The sequence below is a fragment of the Pholcus phalangioides genome, unplaced genomic scaffold (assembly GCF_987345545.1).
Source record: "Pholcus phalangioides strain wild (caught in Gottingen) unplaced genomic scaffold, Ppha-v1.0 ptg000029l_1, whole genome shotgun sequence".
Lineage (NCBI taxonomy): Eukaryota > Metazoa > Arthropoda > Arachnida > Araneae > Pholcidae > Pholcus > Pholcus phalangioides.
This window is the reverse complement of record NW_028301619.1, coordinates 4,594,254-4,617,784: the sequence shown is the minus strand read 5'-3', so window position 1 is coordinate 4,617,784 and position 23,531 is coordinate 4,594,254. Positions and strand designations below refer to the sequence as shown.

General features: G+C 37.8%; 1 protein-coding gene across 2 annotated transcripts in view; it reads left to right on the top strand.

Moving 5' to 3' along the window:
- LOC149067598 (regulator of G protein signaling 7-like) overlaps positions 1-23,531 on the top strand; it is a 181,447-nt gene that overhangs the window by 101,848 nt on the left and 56,068 nt on the right. For both annotated transcript variants that reach the window (XM_089252502.1, XM_089252503.1), the window contains exons 3-5: positions 5,634-5,684; positions 13,081-13,187; positions 17,329-17,380. In XM_089252502.1, the coding sequence (XP_089108628.1) occupies positions 5,634-5,684; positions 13,081-13,187; positions 17,329-17,380 (210 nt within the window). The remainder of the gene's footprint in view (positions 1-5,633; positions 5,685-13,080; positions 13,188-17,328; positions 17,381-23,531) is intronic.

The following is a 23,531-nucleotide window of genomic DNA, read 5'->3' as shown; positions in this document are numbered from 1 at the left end:
ATGCGCATCAAATCACTTCGGCACCGGGCTCACGGGTTCTGCAAGTACAGTCGCACACAGTCTGATGTCATATTGATCATCATATGTGAGGTGCATATCAGCCATCTCCGTGTTTGTGCGAGATCTCAGTCATCTTAGTACTTCAGAAGGTAGTTTAAAAATGATACTATATTCTAAATAACTTATGAATAGTTCCGAACAATGAACGTCACCTTACAGATACTATACCAACGGCAGATGCGGCCCTTCATTGCTGTTGATTTCGGTCTGTCTTTATATACTCTACCCCTCTTAGAAGCTTGTATATGTTATACTCTGTACGCTTGTATATGTTATAGGGACTCGCGATGCGAGGATCCGGGTTAGAACCCCACAGTGGTGGTCGGCTGAAGTTGGTTTTCTGTGGTTCCCAACTTCAAGGCGCAAATGCGAGCCGATCTCCCCGTTAAAAGTCTCGCCACAGAGAGCAACAGTCCTACAACGATAAATCATTCAGTCATAACACTTCACTCACAGTTGGAAAAACTAGTGGCAGATGGCAGCACTACACATAACAAGCATTACAGAGAAACAACAAAACTTCACGTCAGGTTTCACTTCACGTACACGCGCATTCCCGCATGTACCGATTCGTTGGGGGGTTCCACGAGGGGGGGGGGGGTCGGGGTGCATGTGTGGTGTAGTAGTACTAGGTAGGGCCTCCAAATAATGGCTCGGGGATCCATGGTGTTCTTAAGTCAGCCACCTCGTTGGGCAATTTGCCTGTTGTGGCGTTGTATTTGTCTTTGTATTTGTATAAATAAACTGACACACTATATACTCAGACGTATGTAGTGCCCATCTTGATGGAGGTATTTACTAACCATGCGGAAAAGAAAGATTCAAGAAAAAAGCAGTTCAATTTTTGACCACCAGGTGAAAAAGTGCCCCCCCCCCCTATTCACATATAGTTATACTGACACTCTCTGACCGATAAAGCACTCGTGGCGGCGGACGTATTTCGTTGAAACTTGGTATATACGTTATTTGGATCGTGAACTTTGATTCGGATTTTTGAACTTTTTTTATTGAATCTTTCTTTCCCCCATGATCTATATATATATATATCCACACACCAAATCTCATCAAAATACCTCCATCAGAATGGGCGCTACAGAAGTCCGAGAAGTCTCAGTTTATATATAACGACTCTGTACATGCATTTAATTAAAAACATCCAGTATATAAACTGATATTAATTAAGTATAAGTAATGATCATTAAATTGTTTTAAACCAAAATTAATGATAATGATTCACTCGAGTCTTATTTCATCCAAATAATTACTAATACACAAAACTTTCCGACATCTTTCTGTAAAGTTATATATTTTCATCACTCATTTTTACACATTCTTCCTTTGAGAGAGAATGTTTCCCTCAGCACACCAAGTTACCGAATATTCGTCGTGTAAATCAATTAGTGTAAGGCAGCAACAACGAACTTATTTAATAAGAGCAAAATGCTTGTGTCTTAAAAAAAACGCATGCACACAGTAACATGCAACGTGAATTAAAGCAATGCGTTATTGAGTTAAAAGAAAAGTTGACAAAAAAATAGTTTCTTAATGACTGGGATTCCCAAAAGGGGTCGGAACGCCGCTTTGAATGCGCGTACATACTCGTTGTTTTCCATTAAAGTTACGCGGTAAGTATACGTCTTTAATGTTAACGCTAATGTCTGTTTTAATTGTATTGTGCTTTCAATATTAGAGTGAATCCGAGAGAAAATGTTTCACAAGAGAGAAAAGAAAATATTTTAATAGTTTCTTTTTTCTTTCTATGGCAATTTTAGAATAAAGTATGAGAATAAAAATCTTGAAAAAAATAATTAAAATAATGGAAGAAATTAAAGAAAATTCATCGCTGAGAGAGAGAAAGAGATACCCTATAGAACTATGCTCGATGAAGTTTTTTCGATATGAGTTCGAACTATACTCTTCAATTAATTGAGTATAATTACTTAACAATTTTAAAAACTATAGCTTTTTATAGTTATTTCTAGAGCCCGGAAGTTCAGGCAAAATGTCATAAATGAAATGCTCTTTTTGCCTATTTTTTGAACTTTTGTGTTAAAAATGTCTTTTTTGGAATTATTCCTGCCGTAAATGGTTATTTCGACATTGTTTTATATATGTTTGTAAATTATAGAGGCCATATTCTACACACCTTAGGTATATTTAGCATTCAGAACTTCAAGACAATTGATCTTTTTAAAACCTTCAACCCTCAGTACCAATTCTTATCAGAGAAACATCCCCCCCCCCACTCCCAAGACCCATTCAAATGCGAATGGACATACGTGCCTCACACATAGGAGACTTGTTGTTAGGCATAAAAGTAACAAAGATGCATAGCCTTTTCATCTCTGCTTTGCGTACGTAGTATTCAGATGAAAATCAATATACACTGGTGAAATAAATTAAGAGAATTTGCATATTTTATCGAATTTCATGAAAAGAACTGAACTGAATGTAAAACCACTGCTTCTAGACAAAAATGCAAATCTTGTACGTCAAATACGTAAGCGTACACGTGTGTGTAGGCGGAGCCAGTAGAGAAACAGGCTTTATAAGCGCGCGTAAGTTAAGACGCATTTCGTTCGCTATCACACCTCGGCGAATTTCTTGGTGTTATTTTGCAGCAATCGGTTAATTTCAAATCGTAACAGTAAAAATGAGTAACCACCAACGTTTAGATGATGGAATGAGGTGGCGAATTGGGGAGAGGCTAGAAGCAGGCCAATCTCAAGTCCAGATTTATAGAGAGTTCAATTTAACGCCCAGCGACGTGTGTAACTTATGGAAACAGTTCCAGGATACCGGATCCATCGAGAGAAAGCCTGGGCAAGGTCGTCCAAGAGCCACGACGGCCAGAGAAGATCGCACATTTGTCGATTATAGCGAGGCGTAACAGGAGTGCTACAGCTTCTCCGCTCTCTCGTGACTTGTATGCAGCCACAGGAACCCGTGTATCAAGGGTGATTGTTTCCAAAAGACTTCATGAGAGAGGGTCGTTTGCAAGAAGACCTGCTGTTTGCGTCCCGCTCACTTCTACGGACAGGAGAATCCGTTTATCATGGTGCAGAGAGCATAGAGATTGGAGTATGGATCAATGGGCGACCGTTCTCGTCACTGATGAGTCCCGGTTCAGCCTAAGCACCGATTCTCGCCGTACGTTCATATGGAGAGAACCAGGGACCCGCTACCTACCCTCCAATGTCCGCGAAATCGACCATTATGGCGGAGGAGGTTTAATGGTCTGGGCAGGCATCATGTTGGATGGCCGCACGCCTCTCCATGTCTTTGAAAGAGGCACTGTGACTGGTGTGAGGTATAGGGATGAGGTATAGGAAAGAGGTCTTGAAGCCCTATGTTCGCCTTTTCAGGGGTGCAGTTGGCCCTGAGTTCATTTTAATGGACGATAACGCAAGGCCACATAGAGCTCTTGTGCTCGACGATTTTCTAGAGAGCGAGGATATTCGCCGGATGGATTGGCCAGCCAGATCTCCAGACCTTAACCTTATAGAGCATGTCTGGGACGCTCTGGGGAGGGCAATTGCAACTCGCAACCCCCCCCCCCTCCGGAAACGATCCAGGGAATGAAAACAGCGTTGTTGAACGAGTGGGACCAATTGCCACAGGAAATGATAAACTGCCTTATTTCAAGTATGAAATCACGCTGCGAGACCTGTATATCTGTAAGAGGGGACCATATCCCCTATTAACCCATCTATTAACCTATTTTTTTGTTTATTCTGCAACCGCTGTTTTATACCTTCCGACTCCAACGAGTATTACGCATGATCATGCGTGTGTATTAAAATTATTGAATGGTTATTTGTTTTGTATTGTATCAATGTATGTACATATCAAATTTCATTAAAATCGATACAGTAGTTCTAGAGATAATCGACCAAGTCTGCAAATTCTCTTAATTTCTTACACCAGTGTACATATCATCGAAATCGCATCAAAATTGTAAGAGATATTGTTTTAACAAAATTGAACAGAATTACAAAATAAATCAAAATTATTTACTAGTGCTTTGGCCGAATTGTGTTAGACACGAACATTTTTGACGTGTGTACGTCTTTTAAATCATCTGACGATACTGGAAGCATTCGCAAAAAAGTTGCGAGACTAAATTCTTTAAACGTTCATATCTCAGGAAGTAGACAAAGCAAGTTTAAAGCAATAGGATCGTCAGATGCACATTGCAAATTCAAATCCAATAACATAGGTCCAGTCTCCTCCCACCTGGCCAGCACCTCCTAGAGATAGAAGGCTTCCGCACGGGTTGCCATTGAACGTCATTCAGACTACCTAGCAAGTTTGCCACATTTTGAAACGGAGCGATCTTCTTTTTAAATCGATACAGACTGATCGAATACAAAGCTCAATATTTGAAAATTTTGAGAAAATACGTTATTATGAAATTTTTTTTGAAATAATTCCATATGAAAACGTTATCGTTTTAATATATATAATTATTTTTTTAATTTCAATTAGTATTATTCTGCATGTTAGTTAATTACATATTAATTTTTCGATTCAATCGAATAGGCCTTCTTAATCTTCAGGCGAGCACACAAACACGTTTTTTGCATGATAAATATCAATTTAACATGGCTAATAATGCAGTTATTATGATCTCATAATCTATTATTAAGATAATAAATTGAACGAATGCAGTCAATTTTTCAACCAATTTCAGAATTTTAGGACTCTTATTTTTTATCGTAGCTTTTATTTATTTATTTTTTTCGCCAATTATAAATACATTTATAATTGAACTCTCCATTCCCTCAGTAACGACAATAACTCCCCACGGAATTCAAAAACAACACAAAATAAATATTCGAGGGATGAGATGGTTATTCGTACTTCATTCTTTCAATCTTCGTGTTCTTAAACTTTTTTTTCACTCATGCCCCCCCCCCTCCCGTTCAACCATATGTTCTTTTTGTGGCCCCTTGACTTATATAGAACTCCCACTATCATCCAGAAGCAAGACTCTTTGTACTTACCGAATTGTTTTTTTTGGAGGACCTAATTTTATAGTGAAAAATATTTTATGAATACAGTCGATTTTCGGGTACCCTTGACAAGAGTTCAGCGAGGTTCACTCTTGTGGGGGTTGTTTGTAGATCAACATCATGTTCTCTAGAGCAAGTGATGTTCTGGGGCTCCATATTTAGATAAAACAGCTTACATATTTGCATACTTTCGAAATTATAGTATCTTATCATTTAGCCCCCCCCCCACCAATGGACATAAGGGCTCCGGGCATGGTCCCCCCACAAAGGTGGGACTATTCCAACCTTGAGGCCCGGGACGTATTCACTATAAAAGTCTCGTGGAAAATCTGGCCTGGGGGAATGCCAATGATCCTTGGCTAAGGCCTTTTATCACCTTTCACTTTATTATTTTACGAAAGTGGCACTATCAGGGATGAATTTCTTTTTTGGTGATAGTATTTATTTAAATTTTAGAATCAATAAAAGAATTTTTATTCTTGTTTGAACACTTTTTGTGCAACACCTCCTTTTTATCAATAAACATTAAGTCGTTTTTTTTTTCTTTTATAATTTTAGGTGCAGATTTGATTTCTTGGATGATGAGGAACCTTGATATTGAAGACCAGAGTAAGTAATAAATATTTTACGCATACCATGGTACATTTTGCTGCGATTAATATTGCTCACAGCTACCGTAAGACCTCCGTCACACTGTGTTATTGGTGTTGCCTGGATACGAGAAGGCATGATATCTAGGTGACTGAACACGTGCATTTCTATAGTGCCACTCAGAAGATTATATTCGAATATTGCTGAGTAGTATACCTACGCTACCATTTGACTGACGACTCGGTGTGTTAGTTTCCTCTCTATTCCAGTATCGTGTTTCCGAAACACTTTTGGTATTGCACTCTTTCACACATTTGATGCTTCTCCCTACTCTCACGTGGGGATGTCTTCTCGTGTCTTCACTTCATATACACTAGAAATAGTAAATTTTATTATCTATCTTCTCGCACTACATAGTATTGACAAATATTCTTGCGACCGTGTTAAGGTAAAGAACTTAAAAACCCGTCATTTTTGCAGTCTCTTTTGTTTTGAAGTTATTTTTAGTAGTGGCAACTTGAGTCGTTTAGTCACCAGGCTACTCGAACTCGATTTGATTGTGAAGAGAGTTTCACTTTGACGATAATCTTGGTAAAATCTTGAAACCAGCTAGATCGATAGTCAAGAATCCATTGTCATTCCCTCGTGTGGCATCAGTTTCCACAATCGGATTACATTCCTCTTTTCGAAATGAGAGTGCGGTTTTAAAATGGCTACGAAAATCACCAACAATAGCAACAAGCATGGAATGGTAAAATTGTCAATGAAAGAAGATGAATTGAAACTGAAGTCTTGGAGTCCTACAGCTCTCATGTGTCTTGGAGTCCTACAGCTCTCATGTGTCTTGGAGTCCTACAGCTCTCATGTGTCTTGTATGTTTTAACGCGGAAGGTGACTTGTACTGACAAGAAACAATATAGTAATGTCACGGTTTGGAGATTAGTGAAACGCGAAAGCTCGGCATTATTACAAAATCTGTTTGGTTGGCTACTTTCTACGCTTTATGAAATTTCTCATTAATATTAAGTTTGTAATCTCCGCGGATGGTTAGTTCTTTGAATGATCTCATCATTTATGTAATGCTTGGCTTACAATATGATTAAAATTTTTCATTTCATACTTTACGCGCAGTAGTTCCATTTGTTATGTATAAAATATGGAGATAATTTATCATAGTGAAGAAAGAAAAGACTTGTGCATAAAATTGGTGAATATGGGCGCGCACTCATATACTTCAACGTTAATGTCCCATAAAACCCTCGTGAACATAACGATGTCGATTCCGTAATACTTTCCGTGAATAACACAACTTTATGGCATTTTAAATCGTTTTTACGTTGCACTCACAACTTGGGGGCCCTGTTAGCTTAAACTGTGCATAAAAGGTAAGAGAAGTACGGTTAATATTTCGATATAGACTATCCTGAGAAAATTTGCCTCAAGCTGAGTTACTGCAAGAAATATACCTTGGATTTTTCACGAGATAGGGAGCATAATTGAATTGCTTATTCCTCGAATAACTCAAAAGTAGCTTTCGTGTTAAAAATTGAATAATTCATGCGAAGCCAGTCAGGATGTTGTACATGGGGTATAAATTAATAGAAATTCAAGGAAGAGTCTGGTATGTTATATCTTTTAAATGAATTAACTCGCCGATTTGAATGAGCCGTTAATCTTGAGGTTTTTGGCGAAATACTCGACGGTTTCCGAGAAGAGAGAACGTTCATTGACAACGTGAGGATTTTTTACTTAAAATATATTAACTATCTCATATTTCTGTATTACGTTTAAACGTTTATTTTACAATTTCACGGCAGTGTGTGCGTATTCTAAATATTCGATTGAAACTCTAATTCCCTGCCCTAAAATTGTTCCACGTTTATAAGAATCAGCCAAGTCTATTACAGTATATCATTGTACACAGTAACTTCTAACAAAATCGTAAAAGCATACCTGAAAGTCAAAGTAACGGTTTTATAGGCATAACTACAGGATGTCCCAATAGGTACGCAGCGTCAGATATCTGCAGATTTCCGAAGAGATCATGATAACGGGCATTTTATATGTAACATCAGGGGGAGGGGGAAAGATTCTCTGAATATTTCATCACAGATTAATTATCTTTTACTTTAACTATAAAAATTGCTGATCACTTCTATTTTTAAAATATTTCGGACGCACGTAAACGTTTTGTTGTTAGAAAAAATCTTTCCATAATTCATTCGCTAATGTGTCTCACCTGAGAGTTCTCAGCCTGTGATACGCGATGATGGTTTCTGAAATAAACTCATGGGTATAATGTTTCAAAAACTCGTGTAAAATATATATATATACAAAGAACGCGGCTGATAGACGCATGTATTACCATATTTCGTGAGCGTATAACCATAAAAGCAGAAATAAAACAGTATGGCAATTTTCCTGTACGTAAAAAATTGGTAAATGTTCTTATACGTGAAACGTTAATGGCATCAGAGCAGCCTTTTTTTTATTATTATTAAATAGAACGTTATCGTTACACCTTCCTTTTTATTACATCAAGGATCAATTAACGCTTCAATAAAAATAACGATCCATGAGACTTGACCGTAGCTCCCATAAGATATAATGTGGAAACGCGTTCTGCGTTTACGCCAGCTGCTGCTCAACTAACCGAAAGGCATCTTTAAAAGAATTCGTGAGAAAAACTTGCTCTTTCAGATGATTGCTGCAGAAGAATGGCTTATTTCATACCCCAATACTTCTTCCAAGTTTTATTTGCAGTAGGTATTGTTTATTGCATTAGAACTTCTGCAATATTTTCAGCATATGAAACTTCTTTCCTGTGTGGACGCGTTTTCAACTATTATTCTAATAATAGCAAGTAAGCTTAACACTTTACTATTGTCAGTCAGTTATTTAACTTTTATGTTGGGGCTATGATATTTAACTGAAAATATGGTATGGTGTATAATTTATAACTTTTTAAAATAAGGAGATATCGAGATGATATACTTCTCCAAGTAAAATATCTCTCTGTACTTCACAATCTGTACACATTTTCAGAAGATTCTAAAGCATATTCGATATCACTATATAGATTAAATTGGCTTCGTCATCATTACTTGCCATATTATTTCTCGTACCTAAACTAGCGTAGCTTCAGAAGAAATAGATTATTATCGGTTACGTGCAAATCCTTGCTCGTACCCGATAATAATAAATTAAGGCACTTCTGATTATTATCCCGTACTTCTTCAAAAAATCAGCACATGTGAAAATCATAACATAGACTTACGTACTTTATTTGGAAAATGAATAAAAACATACGGTCACAAAATGGAATGGGACGCATATGGTATGGATTTAAGATGGAAAAAACTTTATTGAAAGTGTCTCTGCATAAGGATGTTTTTCCGATCGGGAGAAAGACAACATACGTCCCTTATGAGTTGGGTGGTCCAGTCAATTTATACAGATGTATGTCAATTTATACAAGATATACGGAAGACTGGATGTTGTGAAGATATTTATTATTTGAGATATTAATTTTTTTTTTAAGGAAGGAAAAACTCATCTCTGCCTCTACCGGGAGTCGAACCCGGGTCCCTCGATTGCCGGACGAGTGCTCTGACCACTAAGCTACAGAGGAAAAAAAATTAGCATCTCAAATAATAAATATCTTCACAACATCCAGTCTTCCGTATATCTTGTATTAACAAGTGAAGAGCGACATTCATGTCATATGTCAATTTAAGCTGTCGGGCGTTACTCGGTGGATTTGTGTCTGCGGAAAAACATCCTTACCAAAGCATTCCACACATGTTCCACGGCCGCGTTTCTCCACCTATGGTCCGTGGACCGAAGGTGGTCCACGATGATGGCATACGTGGCCCGCAGGCATATTTGATAATTTAATTCTAACTGAATGAAAAATTATTCAACAGTTTTAATATTGATATTAGCAATAATATTATGGGCTCAAAAAACATTACACCTTCATACTTTGGTTCTTCATACATCATCGAAGAAAATGCGATAATAAATACGGGATATCACTAAATTTTGGCAAAAAATACAATTTATTGCCTAAAATGCGATTCACTAATTACTACTGCTAAAATTGTTGATGCAAGGAGGAAAATAAAAGACTGCAACAAATCGCAGAAATGTATTTCACGAAAAAAGTATCCAAATGACCATATATCACTGAGAAAAATACAGTATAAACTGGGATCTCAAAAAGGGTAAAATACAGGGCATCGCCAATCGTGATCAAAAACGTTGTCGGAAGTAGTAATTGTGAAATCGTTAAGTCTTCCGCTTAAGGGGGTAGGGGAGCCCGTGATCGTATAGGACAGCTAAGAAGGAAATATACTCAAAAACACAATTAAAACATTCAGGAGCTGAGTCGAGAAAGCGAAAGTAGTTTTAAATAATTATGTTATATCATATGATTATTCAAATAAACAATTTTGAGTATATTGCGATGATTTCGGTATGGGATAATTATTAATTGAAAAAAAGGAGAGTTCTTTTAAATCTTAATTATTGGCATACCGAGGCGTGGATATGGTTAGGCTAGAGGTATTTTAGAAATATATGACATTTTTCTTTATATTTATTATGGGCATCTTTTTCTCAGCCACCTTTTTGGGCATTTTGCCAATTGTGGCCTTGTATTTGTATCAGTTCATTCATATACGGGGATTTCGATGATGGTGGAGAAGATGACCATGATCCTGTGTAGGTGGTGCATTGAATCAGCGGATACGGAGTCCAGTCACGAGGGGAATGAATGAAAATATGAATGATCACGGGTGTGCCATATCCATCGTCCTGAGGCGCAAAGAGTGGTGATCAAGGGTGTTACATATGATAAGGTGAGGCCAGCTACGTCCAGCGCGTACTTGGAACTCGTGGTTGCTGTGGTCCCCCTTCATCACTTCTCGTAGCTCCCCTTTCATCTGATTTTCATCCGTGGTCCCCCCCCCCAAGAATATCCCAGGACCACAAGGGGGGCCATATGGCTCTAGATTGAGAACCACTGCACTAGTATGTATTTGGCGGTGCAGAGAATCACTTTCATGAGTTTTATCCAATAAATACATCGTAGCATTTTCATCACGGAATAAGTTAAAATTATTTATATTTTTATCTTGTTCTTTTTTGTAAAATAGGTTAATATACGGCTAATATATTAAGACAACGATGTTAATTGAAACATAAATCGAAATATCGATAAACGATCTTTATGGCCATTTAAATTAATTCCATAATGGTGTTTGTTTTCTTAACGAAAATAATCATTATTTTATGAAACAGTCGTGAAATCATAGTAATTAGCATAAAATAAATAAAAACTAGCCACATATGTACACTTCTCATGAATTTTCGGTTGCTTCAGCTCTGTACACTCAGGGGCATTGTATCATCATCCTCTAGTTCATAGGCTTCGAAGATTATTTAGAATCGATATCATTTAATGACTAATTTTTCCACAAATCTTACAGCACTTATTAGTTAGAATATTCAATTAGCCAAACATATTTATACTTCATAATAAGTATCTTAGAAGTTGTAACTAAATTAAGAAACCTTTGTACATATAGAAGGAGATACAAGTATCGAGACAAACATTATTGCATGATACGCGAAGTGTTAAAACATAGTAAACACAACTAGCACAAAATTATATAATTTTACAAAAAAGAATTCCGTGATTATTTTCAGATAAAAATTGATATAAACTTAAAATTGAATTAATGAATAATTTTTTATGTTTCAGAACAACTAATAACTTACATAGTCTCACTGAAAAAATAAAATTTACGCTTTCCTTCTTCTCTTTCGTATTGTCATTTTACTCAAATTATTCGATAAAAAATATTTTATCAGCTTCATCAAAAGTCGAACTTCGGCTTATTACAGATAAATTTTACTCTCATTAATGAAGAAAATATATTTCTCGTTAGTTATAAAGTGGAAGTGAAATTATAATTTGATAGCCATGCAAGTAATTACGCAGTGGTTATGAATGAATTTATTGATGTGTGTCTCTCTCTCTCATATACATATACGGACGATCTAAGCAGCTGACATTCATCCACCGCATCGAAGTCAGCTTGGTATCCGGGATGGAGTAATGAAAAACGAGATTCCGTGTGTATGTAAGAACATAATTTGACTGATCACTGATTGGACGGCATCAGATCAGATCTCCACCTCTTTCGGAACAGAACTGGGCACATTTTTCGCCAAATTCATTGCCAAGACCGACTATCAAGTTTTACATCAGCTGGTTTACCCGGCACACACTTACTGGATTTCTTTCGTATCTAGAATAGAACATTTGGGGGATACAGAGGGGGCGAAGGGGACGATCCCCCCGTTCTGTGAAGTTGTATTATTGACACTGGCGGGAGGACAGAAGAGGACATTCACTCTCGCCCCCCCCCCCCGATCGAGAAGTCTGGAAATCTGTATCCGCTTATGTCTGGAACACTTAGAGAAATCGCAACAAAATAATTATCAAGAGAGTTTGCAGCTTTTAAAATTCATTCATCATTCACAGTTGTGCGTACGCAAAGGAGGGGGGTTGGGGTTCTAACCCCCCCCCCCCGAGCCAAGATTATAGTGTTATTTTTTGCAGGAAAAAACGTAACCCCCCCCAGAAGGAAAAAAATCGGAAACCCCCCCCCCTCGAGAAAATTCTCCGTATGACTATGCGACAAAGAGACTATAACATTCTTGTATTGAATCTACTCACAATGTGATTCTTGCTGCTGAAGAATTAAAGCTCTGGTTCTATTATTTGGGTTCTATTACTGCAAGTAAAAAAATATATTATTGCCCAAACCGGATGGATACTATCATTCTTCATTTCTAAATTTTCAACGTCTTGAGCTGTGTGCACACTCATAGCGCTAAGCAGCTTCAACCAGCTGAAATGCCGGTTTTGAGGTGTGGCTAGCACGGCGAGGACTATGTAATGGTCAATTTTGCTTAGCCAACTCTCAAAAATCAGTTTTACTCAGCTCCGAATTGTGTAACGCGGCCGGTGTGGACCCAGTTTAAAAGTTGCTTGTGATCCAAACAGAATTGCATCTGCATTGAGCGACTCATGAAAATCGATATGGTTCGATTTCCCACATAAAATCAATTGATTGGGGTTTTAGTTGTACAAAATTATGTTACGAGGTATTATATATGTACCTGTGTTCAGCTCTTGTGAGTTGTTTCAATATATATTTGTTTATTTAGTGTTTAACTCACACTATCTCGAAGCGGTCTTCTTGAGAAGCGTTCCCTTAAGTATTTTTATTGTAGAAACAGCTACTATATATACAATATATAATAGCAATTCGTTTTTTTTTTGTTTTATTCCTATATGAAAAAAGCGATTACGTCCGATAATTACTTCAATTTTCTTTAGACGAAGCGCTCCATTTGGCTCATTTGATGGCCGCTCATGGGTACTTCTTCCCGGTAGATGACCATGTACTTACTGTGAGAGCTGATGGGACCCTTTACCGATTTCAGGTGAGCTATTTCAGCTTTAAATATATAATGTTCATTCAATAATTTCTCCATTTATGTTTTCTGAATTCCTAATAATGTGTGTTAGTAATATTTTTTGAATCAGAGTTACTGCTACCGATCGCCATTTTGGCAACAGGATGAGTCTGCTGGGAATGTTCACTTATACGACTTGAATACACTTTTTTTGAATACACTAAAGTGTATTCAAGTGCTTTCTTAAATAATATTGCTTGTCTTTAAAATATTTCTACACTCATATACAAAGTCACGCAACAAATCGCTCTATTTGTCGAATGCAGTCGCAGAACACGTGTCGCACGATTTTGTATATGAGGGTGGACGTGTTCTGTGACTTTGCGACTTTTATCCATGAAAAGTTGCAAAACACCCGATTGTTCTGCGATTGTCGCGAGTGTGGACGCACCCTTAGGCCGGGATTACATTATAAAAGTTTTGTAAAAGTGTTTTTATGAAACTTTTACAGTGTAATCCTAGCCTTAGATGCCTTCGATTACAGTCAAACAATAGGTGCCTGAGACATGCGCCATTCAATGTCCCAAAATAATTAGGAAACTGTGCTCTCCGAATTCGGCATCGTCAATGTAAAAACGATGGGAAAAGCATCGATTAATTGGACTAACTACTGAGGGCAATTTGCCTTCAGTACCACGATTACTGAGATCGTAGTCAGAGACAGCTCAACCATATCGTCGTAGCTGCTGAGGCCAAAAATTAGCTGAATTAGGAGTTCCATCCATCATACAGTAAGTAAACGGACGTGCTCGTGAGCCCAAGGCCATTTCTTGACGCGAATGAATTTAGGTCGTACAGAAATGATTGGCACAAATGCAGTCACGGGGTGGAAAATAGTTTATTCACAAAAACTGAATATTACATTAATTAGACAAACTCCCTATTCAAGTCTATGTACTTCCGCAGTTTGGCTGAGAGTTTCCGAATGGCTGTGATGAACCATACTGTGAGTGCGTTGTTGCACCATCTACGGACAATAGCCTGCAATTGCAAGTTGCAATCATTGACTTCACAAGAATTGTTGTGAATAATCAATCGACAGCGATGTTCCTAGAGCAAGTTCTGTTTCGCGCCATTATGCTCCTGTTCGCCATTATCAAACTTGACACGGCGTCAACATTTGCTGCTGTACGCGAAGTTGAAGGTCGTCTTGTGGGTGGTGATGGTGCTCACATCTTTGGCTACACTTTCTTGTCTACTGTTGAACTTGGCCAACCAGTGGAATACAGTTCACACTGGCGGTGCTTTGTCTCTGCACACCGATCTTTCTACAAGAGCCATAATAACCATAGCTGGCTGTAATAATCACCTTCCATCTTTGCTGTCTATGCTTGTAATGGTGACGACGGAAAGAATGACCGCTCTTCTTATTCGGTCACCAGCTGGTACCGCCATGTGTATACATTCCACACAGATAACTTTTCCGATGATTTTTCTACGAAAATTTCCACATTAAAAAAAAATGAAAGCATAAAATGTAAAGAGATTCGTATCTTGGTCTCAAGACATCGGTCTTAATCCTATAAAAAGCAAAAAGTAAAGTAAGTTTTTGTAGATTCGGTGAGAATTTATTATGAATGCATAATGCACATCAGTCACTTTTTAGAAAACAAAGAAAGTCATCAAGTAGCTCGCCAGTTAATTTTGTTTGCCGATCCCTGCTCTAATTTCATAAAATACATACATTCACAAAACCGAAAAAAAATTACAGGTAAGCTGTGTGTGGGAAACGCCCACAAGTATTTTCCTAGAATAAATCTATTTTGAATTGGCACTCTTCAGATTACAGAGGACAGTGCTTATTTAAATCTATAGAAATTAGTGTTGAATAAGTTGGACCCCCCCTGATTCTCGTCTAAGGGTGTAAACATGGTGCGTCCGTATTTCCAATTCTAGAAACCCGCGTCGTCTCCGATTGGTTAAAAACCCAAATTTCAAACTAAAAAAAAGTTGAAATTCCGATTTTTAACCAATCGGAGACGACGTGGGTTTCCAGAATCGGAAATGTGGACGCACTATGTTCACACCTTTAGGCTGGTTGTCCACTGGAAGCGATTAGACAAGTCACACGCAGTCGTCTGTATTCGCAAGACTGATCCCATTGCACAGAAAGTAAGTGAACGTCATTCACACGCACTGCAAACGATCTTTAGAGAGTGTCAGCAGTAGACGAGCAACGAATCCCACCGAATTGGGATTTTATGCGTTTTGCCGTTAATGCGCAGGTGAAGTGCGGTTGTTTGTTTTCTTTTTCCCCTGCACTCGCACCGTTTTTTTCTCCTTCAAAAAGTTTCTTTCTTTCTTTCTTTCTCCTTCCTTTTCCACGTGAAGATGAAAACTGAAAATTTGATTTTACGTTTATGTGCTGGGATGGTAAGTAGTATCGATTTAATATTATTATTTATTAATTCACAACACGAATGTCTTCTCTGGATTTGTGTTAGATTAGTCATTAAGTGCAGTCTTGATAAATACAGGCCCTCTGGGTTCACTTCTCAAACATTTTAGTTTTTCAATATTTCCTCAATTATTATAAGGAACACACTCGTCTTCATGGCGTGTAGTCACGAACTAAGTAGCGTGCAAGGGTGACTTTAGGTGGACAACGTCAGATGCCCCTAGTCGTCGGACTCAATGTCGGCTGTTGCCACCAGCGTTGTTTGTCCCCTCGTTGTCGCTTCCAGTGGACGACCAGCCCCTTATCAATTGCTTTCAATAAGATTTCGCTAATTCGAAAGAGATTTTATATATATTTGAGCTTCAAGACAACCCGGGCTCTTCACTCTACCACTAGCTAATGTATGTACGCTCTTGTCTTCCATTCTCTCTCCGCACTTACCTACCGCTTCAATACTCAACGACACACGGTTCATGGCAACACAAAATTCCCAAATTTAAAGCTTAGTCCAGTGTTTCTCAAAGTGCGTCGCGGCTTCTAGGAGCCTCATGAGCTTCTTTCATGGGCGTTGCGACAAGCCGGAAATATTGATGTGTGTGCCTATTTATAATTTGAAGTGGTTCTTTTATAAGGAAAAATATCTAATAAAGTATTCTGGGGAGAACCACCGATGAATAAGGCAAAGGGAGCCATGAGTGACAAAAGTTCGAGAACCCCTGGCTTAGTCACTCTTATTCCTGCGTTCTTTCAATCTTTTCAAGGAGCACTAAGAGATCTTTCAGGAAGCACTTGGTGTGCCACGGAGCACAATTTATGACATGCTGGTATAAAACAAATGCTGATTTGCAACAGGGTATGATATCATACTTATATAGCTTGAGTATTTTTATCATTCAGGTATTCTTCATTGCATAAAAGTCCCCATCAAATTGTTCGGGCTTCAAAAAAAAGGCGCTGCTGTTTGAATAAATGTGCAATCTTCAGTGTCATTGATTTTGTGTCTCCTGTGACAAGCAAAGGAAGAAATCATCTATTTTCATCTACTTTTATCAGAAAAGAATAGCTATCAAAGCTTTTGATAGAAATATATCCTTTTTTTTTATTTTCAATGTATTTATTCAAACTCTTTCTTGGATAACGCGTTTTATTGTGTGCGTGTTTGTTTCCCTTACTCGCCCAAGCAAATGGCATTTTCTCGAGAGAACTTAGCAGACTGAAGTATGTCAATATACCTATGGGTATAACATATGCATCGAAAGAACCATGTGTAAAAAAAATAATATTTTTCTCGTCTCTGGTATCTGGAATCCAGTGTTGTCCTTTGTATCCTTTTTAAACTATATGATCAAACAGAAGTTCAGTTTGCGTATTTAGATATAAGCCTTGCAACTCTGACCATGTATAAATAAGGCGACTTAAATTTTTTTTTCTGGGAATCTGTATTTCGGCATGAAGGATTTATTGAAAAATAAAATACTGCGATGTATTTTTTTGATGAATCTTGAAGCGTCAAATTTTTAAAAAAAAATTGAATTACGGTTTTTTACGGATAAGTAAAAACGTTTCGCGTTTATTTAGGATCAATGCGGGAATTAGTTATTAAGAATTTATACAAAAATGGCATTTTTCTCACCCTGCATGGACTCTCTCTTATGCGTGATAATTTTTTACAAGTTATAAGTTGTTGTTGTTTTTTTTTCATTTTTATAGACCCCATACTTCTGGCCCTCGAATTCGTGGGAGCCTGAAAACACTGATTACGGTAAGTTTGAAGGAAAAAATTGTACATTTCAATGTGTGTCAACATTCTCTTACGAATGTGAAACCCGTGTTGTTCAATTTTTGTTTGTGTGTGCGTGCATGTGCAAATGTCAAAACATTGAGAGTGCGAGATTTTTTTACAATTATATATAGTTGACAATTGATAAAATACTTTTATTCTGAGGTATTCTCTGCACGAAATGAGCGTGGATGAGTAACCTGGTCTCGGGAGAAAAGGCAGGCTCCGAAGTTGATCCCTTCGGTTTTATTGGAAAACCTCTGACTCAGGTGTTGCTGACCTTTAAGCCGGGCCTACAACCCACCTCGTACGTGATTTTGGGCTGCATAAAATCGGTTTTGGAGTGGTGGCTACGCGAAATCGACCATTTAAATAGCCCCGCTGTGCTAGCCATGCCCCTTAACCTGTTTTTCCGCAGGTTGCAGCTGCGCTTCAGAAAACCCGTTTTTGAAATGGTGGAGCTGCGCACTCAGCGCGGTCAATGTAGACGGTGTACAGCGCAAAATTGCATATCCTCATACTCGTCGGAACGTGATTCCACTGGGGAAGGTGGGAGGAGTACACCAAGGAAACTGGCTCATGCATGTGCATTCTATTTGGACGGCGTTTTCTCCCTCAGATGCGCATCGCTGTCTTGTGCAATGATCGGTATCTGCTCGCGCTCCACATGGAACAGGCTGCTCGATCCTCAAACCTCTTTCCATTCAACGTTGTTATACACTCTTTCGCTGTGTTTTGAACCGCTATAAATTTTCTCTCGCTGAGGTGACGCGTAGCACAGTGGGTGTGGACCCGGCTTTAGAAGCGATCGAGTAACTAGATTGCATTGCATGCACTACAGGATACCCTCACCCGACGTACAAAGAACTGTAGTCCAATAGTTTGAACTACTAGAAGTACAAACTCGTTCATAAACTCACATATGGGGTGATTCATGCTTCATTTCTGATCTAGATTTTCATGGATCTTTAACCAAGTGCTCGAAATATTCTGGCTTCAACCAGTCCAGCGATACTATAGATTTGTTAATGACAATCAGAATCGTGAGGAATTTTAGATGGTGTTTTAGGACAAGTATATAGACCACCATAGGGTACTGCAACGGCAACCTAACAGAATTATGCCTGAAATACATGACTGCACGTAGCGAGATTCTTGTGCACAAACACTGTATGGGCATCATAATGTAAGACTTATACCCAGGACTAAGACGAAGTTAAAGCACAGCTATACTCATGTCCAGCATGGTCATTCACAAACATTTGCTTCCAATGTTTGCTTCCCCCTGCTGCGATGAAGCACCAGCGGCACAGGTTGGATACATACTGACCCAGTTTGGTCCAATATTCCTTGGCAAATATCTGTTCCCAGAATTTAATACGCCAACGTGTTGTGTGACGGTTTGCGTTCTTTGACCAATGTGTAGCCAGATGGATTGGAAGATCGGGAAGAAAGGCAGCTCCTTCGACTTAGGTTGGTGGCTGGAAGGTCCTGATTGTTCTCTTTGACCAGGCTTCCAACCTTCCAGCCTCCAACATTTGATGATCATTACTAATGGTGTAGCGGCCACACTACTCGCCCATGATCAACAACCTTGGAACGCATTGGGCCAGGCTGGACACGGGTATGGTTCTAGCTTTATTCATAAACATCCTTTGAACATGGTCAAGAAATTCTACAGTGATACTGATTCCAGAACAGTATAAAAATTTCCCAAATTTATATACTGTTCTTTAAATTGTATTGTTTGTTAAATTTATTACTGAAATTTTAATAAATTATTAAATTTTCCCCAAGTTTTAATAATTTATATACGGGGTGATTATAAAACAACTATCCCGACATACGGGCCCCTAATTATCATACCATTCACAGAAACTGAATGAAATTTTGGCATAAGGTATTTTGAGGTATGCGCTCAAGAATGATATGGAAAACAACAGTGTCACTCTAACAGTTACGGTTACAGTGAGAAAATATCAAATGGCAACACCAAGTTTTTTGTATTGGAATGCGATCTCCATACTGAAAAACACTAAATTGGAATGGCACCTGTAGCACGAAAATCCCCGGAGCTAGGCAAGGAAAAAGTAAAAAGGACTTTGCCGTGCACCAGAGCATTAATGTTCGTTTCATTCGTCACACCGTTTCTTCGGCTGAGATCCCAGCCTGATTAGTCCTCCACAAGGTCATGTGGAAAATTTGTGAAACACAAGAAAATGCTTTTTTTTATGCTGCTTCTCTGTCCTTATTGGTTGTCCTCACTTTTAGCCTATCTACCGCCGGTGATTTTCATGCTACAGTTGCCGTTCGAACGCTATTTAGGGTTTTTCACAATGGAGATCCCATTCCAATACAAAAAACTTGGTGTTGCCATTTGATATTTTCGAAATTTTCTCACTGTAACCGTAACTGTTAGAGTGACACTGTTGTTTTCCATATCATTCTTGAGCGCATACGTCAAAATACCTTATGCCAAAATTTCATTCAGTTTCTGTGAATGGTATGATAGTTAGGAGCCCATATGTCGGGATAGTTTTTTTATAATCACCCTGTATATAAATTATTAAAATTTGGGAAAAAATACGTAATTGATGATAAAAGTTTAATAATTGATAATTATTATCCTATGTGGATGTTGATGTTTAAGTTGCAATTTGTTGTCATTTTACACATTCAAGATAGATTAATTGGATAATTAGAACTTTTTCCCCAATCACTTTGAACTTGGAATTAATCAAATTCGATTATACTTAGTTCGACTGAAATGTGCGAATTCCGTAGAACAAACACGGTCAATGTCATTCATCGAATAACACAATTATCGAATCACCATCACCTAGAAAATTTCTCTCACATGCAGCTGAACATTAATAAAATCGTGGCAATCTCATTTGCATGCATTCAAATGTGAATATGTGGAAATCATCAGTGACGCCACCGTTACACGTTTCAAAGACTATTCCGTTCACATTTCTCATTGAAACTTACAAACATTTTCGATTAAATTCTGCGGCATCGATCTCGATGTTCGTGGATAAGTTAGATGAGCTCGTAACTCACAAACGGATCTATTCATGAGGATGGTGCATTTAAGCAAATTTTCGACAGAAACACCGATTTTAAATGAAGTTACTCTGGCTAGCGATCAAGCAATTTGAGCGAAATGTGATAAAATTCGATGGTATATCCGTTCACTTAGACTCCCTCTCGTATGTAAGTATTGATCATCGAACACAGTCGTCCCGTCTCCAGATAAGTTCAGTAATAGCATTGCTGCGTAAGAGTAGAGGAAAATATTGGCAGTTAAATATTTAATAATATATATTTATGAGTATTTCGTTACCGGTTCTTTTCTGAAATTTCGATGTATTTTGTGTAGTTTAAAATCAAAGAGCCTTTTATGAACGGTATCGTGAAAGAAGCAAGAGAGAAACTGGGATTTATTTGTAAATCCATGTGCTCCACGAAGCGTTCGCAGAGATACGGATAATGAAAATATTTTTGGTTGTTTTTTTTTTAAATCTCTAAAAAAAATACGAATGACTAGTCATGCATTGAAATCGTTTCTCACGGAGAAATTGATCCCTCAACAAAAAAACTATTTTTTTCAAATAAGCTAACATCCAATCCAATCTCGTTTTTATGTGCTGAGTCGCCTATGTAACACGATACTGTTTTTATTATGCTGTATATGTGAACATGGATTTTCTTCAATTTTTTTTTATTTTTTAATGATTAAAACCTCGATATGAAAGTCGTAGGTATTAAAATTCCGTACCAGCGGTTCTCAACCTTTTTTGACTCACGGAGCCCTTTTTGGTAAAAGCGGAGCCCCGTAGAGTGGACAATATTTTAATTATTCATTAAAGTTGCTGTGATTTATTTTTAATATTTAAAAAAATATATATATTTTTTTTTTAATTTTGCTGTTTTTTTATTTCTCTCGAGCGGCCGCGGAGCCCCCTGGAGAGTGTGCAAGGAGCCCCAAGGCCTCCGCGGAGCACCGATTGAGAATCGCTGTTCTATACTAACCAGAAAAACTAGTACAAGCAATGCTAAGGCACCTAATAAAAAGAAGCAGATGCATCTCCACCGTGTTGGCTCTCAATTTCTTTCTCACTAATATCAAATAAATTACGTAATAATTTCTTTTTTATTGTTACACATTGCACGCTGCTTAATGTTATCGCATCGGGACTCGGGGTTTCTGGTAACATTAACCGATAGGTAACTACATATATCCGAAAAAGTCCCGTTCTCATGTAATATGACCAGATGTCCCGTTTGGTTCAACAAGATGTATGGAAACTGGACAACTCTGTTTCGCTTTCACACAATATCTGGTTCAAAAAAAATGTTTAAAAATCGTGTCGTTTTTCTTTTTTTCATGTTGTGTTTTACAACAGGGTTTTTTTTTCGTATAAGCTGAAATCCTACATTTTAATTTAGCCATTGCGAGCAATTTAAATTAGAGCTTTATAACGAGAAAATGTATATTACGTTCTTTTTCAATACAGTATACGTAAATACTTGAGAAAAATTTTCGCCCGAGGAACTGTAAATGTGGTCAGTTGAGAGAAACTGATCAAGAACTGAAGATAGTCTTTTTCTCTTTACACTCGCCTTCACTATAGGAAAGCCATTACAAAAGCAGCGCTACACGTATATGGATCATAGTGGTTAGTACGGCCAGAGGCGCATTTATAGTTTTGCCGCCTCTGGACTACACGAATTTGACGCCTTTCTCCCGTTCTAGTCTAATTTTTTTCTCTCTCGCCTCGAACTCGCTACACTGTGCTACATTCAGATGCTTGTACACTGTTTTGGTCACTCACATGCTTGCACACCAGTTTGGTCACTCACATGCTTGCACACCAGTTTGGTCACTCACATGCTTGCACACCAGTTTGGTCACTCATATGCTTGCACACTAGTTTGGTCACTCACATGCTTGCACACTAGTTTGGTCACTCACATGCTTGCACACTAGTTTGGTTACTCACATACTAGCACAGGTTCAAGGTCACTCTTTCAAATACACGTTTACACATGCTCTATGTCTTTTTTTTTTTTTTGGTCATTCACATGCTTGCACGCGCTCTACATCATTCTATTGGTCATACACATGCTTTAACACATTCTGGATCACTCTTTTTGCTCATTCATGTGCTTACAAACATTCTAGGTCACTTACTGACCTAGTCCTTTACTTCCCTGAATTTATTCAGGGTCACAAATTTTCCAGCCTTCTTCCATTCCACTAAGTTTTCTTGAAAACTCATTCCTCGAATTTGCAACCCCTCGAAACTTGCTGCCCTGGGCTATGGCCCGCTAAGCCCCTCTGTAAATATACCACTGGGTATGGCCTAATTAGAACAATGTGAACCGAGTACGGAAATTTTTGTCAATAAGGGAGCTTTCTGACCTCTTCCACATTCTTCCAGGATGATAACGATAACAAAAAAAGAAAAAATTAGTTTGGTTCAACCTTAGCTTCACACACACAATATGCAAAAAGAAATCGATGCAAAAGAAAAAAGAATTGATAACAAAGTAAAGTCTTGATAGCTACAAACGAATTTTTTCCCCATGTTAAAAAAAAACTAGCCTATTCCGTATTTTGCAAAAGTGATAACAATACCCAAATGATAACATTATCCGAGATTTAAATACGCGGCTTTTACTGGTATTTTTATTTTAAGTTATCATATTATATTCTTATTTTATTTCTATTGTTTATTTCTTATTCTTTCTTGTTTATTTATTTTATTTCTTCTATTGTTTATTGTTTGTTTATTGTTCATTTCTATTGTTTATTATTTCTATTCTTTCTATTTTATTTTATTTCATATTGTTGTGGACAAATGTTAAATTTCAAATTGGAATGTTTTTTTAGCCTAACAGCAAAGCATTTTCACGTTGGTTTTTAAAATAATTTCGAAAAGAGATAACTCACTAATACATATCGGTGAAAGAAAGTAGCATTCGAATGGTATCTACACAGTGGTAACAGTAAGCAGTGCCACCACCGGGGACTAAGATGTCAGCAAGGTCAGCCTGGTGTTTCAAGGAACTTGTGGCAAATTTCATTGCAACGTCACAAAAGCACGTCATCATTGGCTGTATCCGC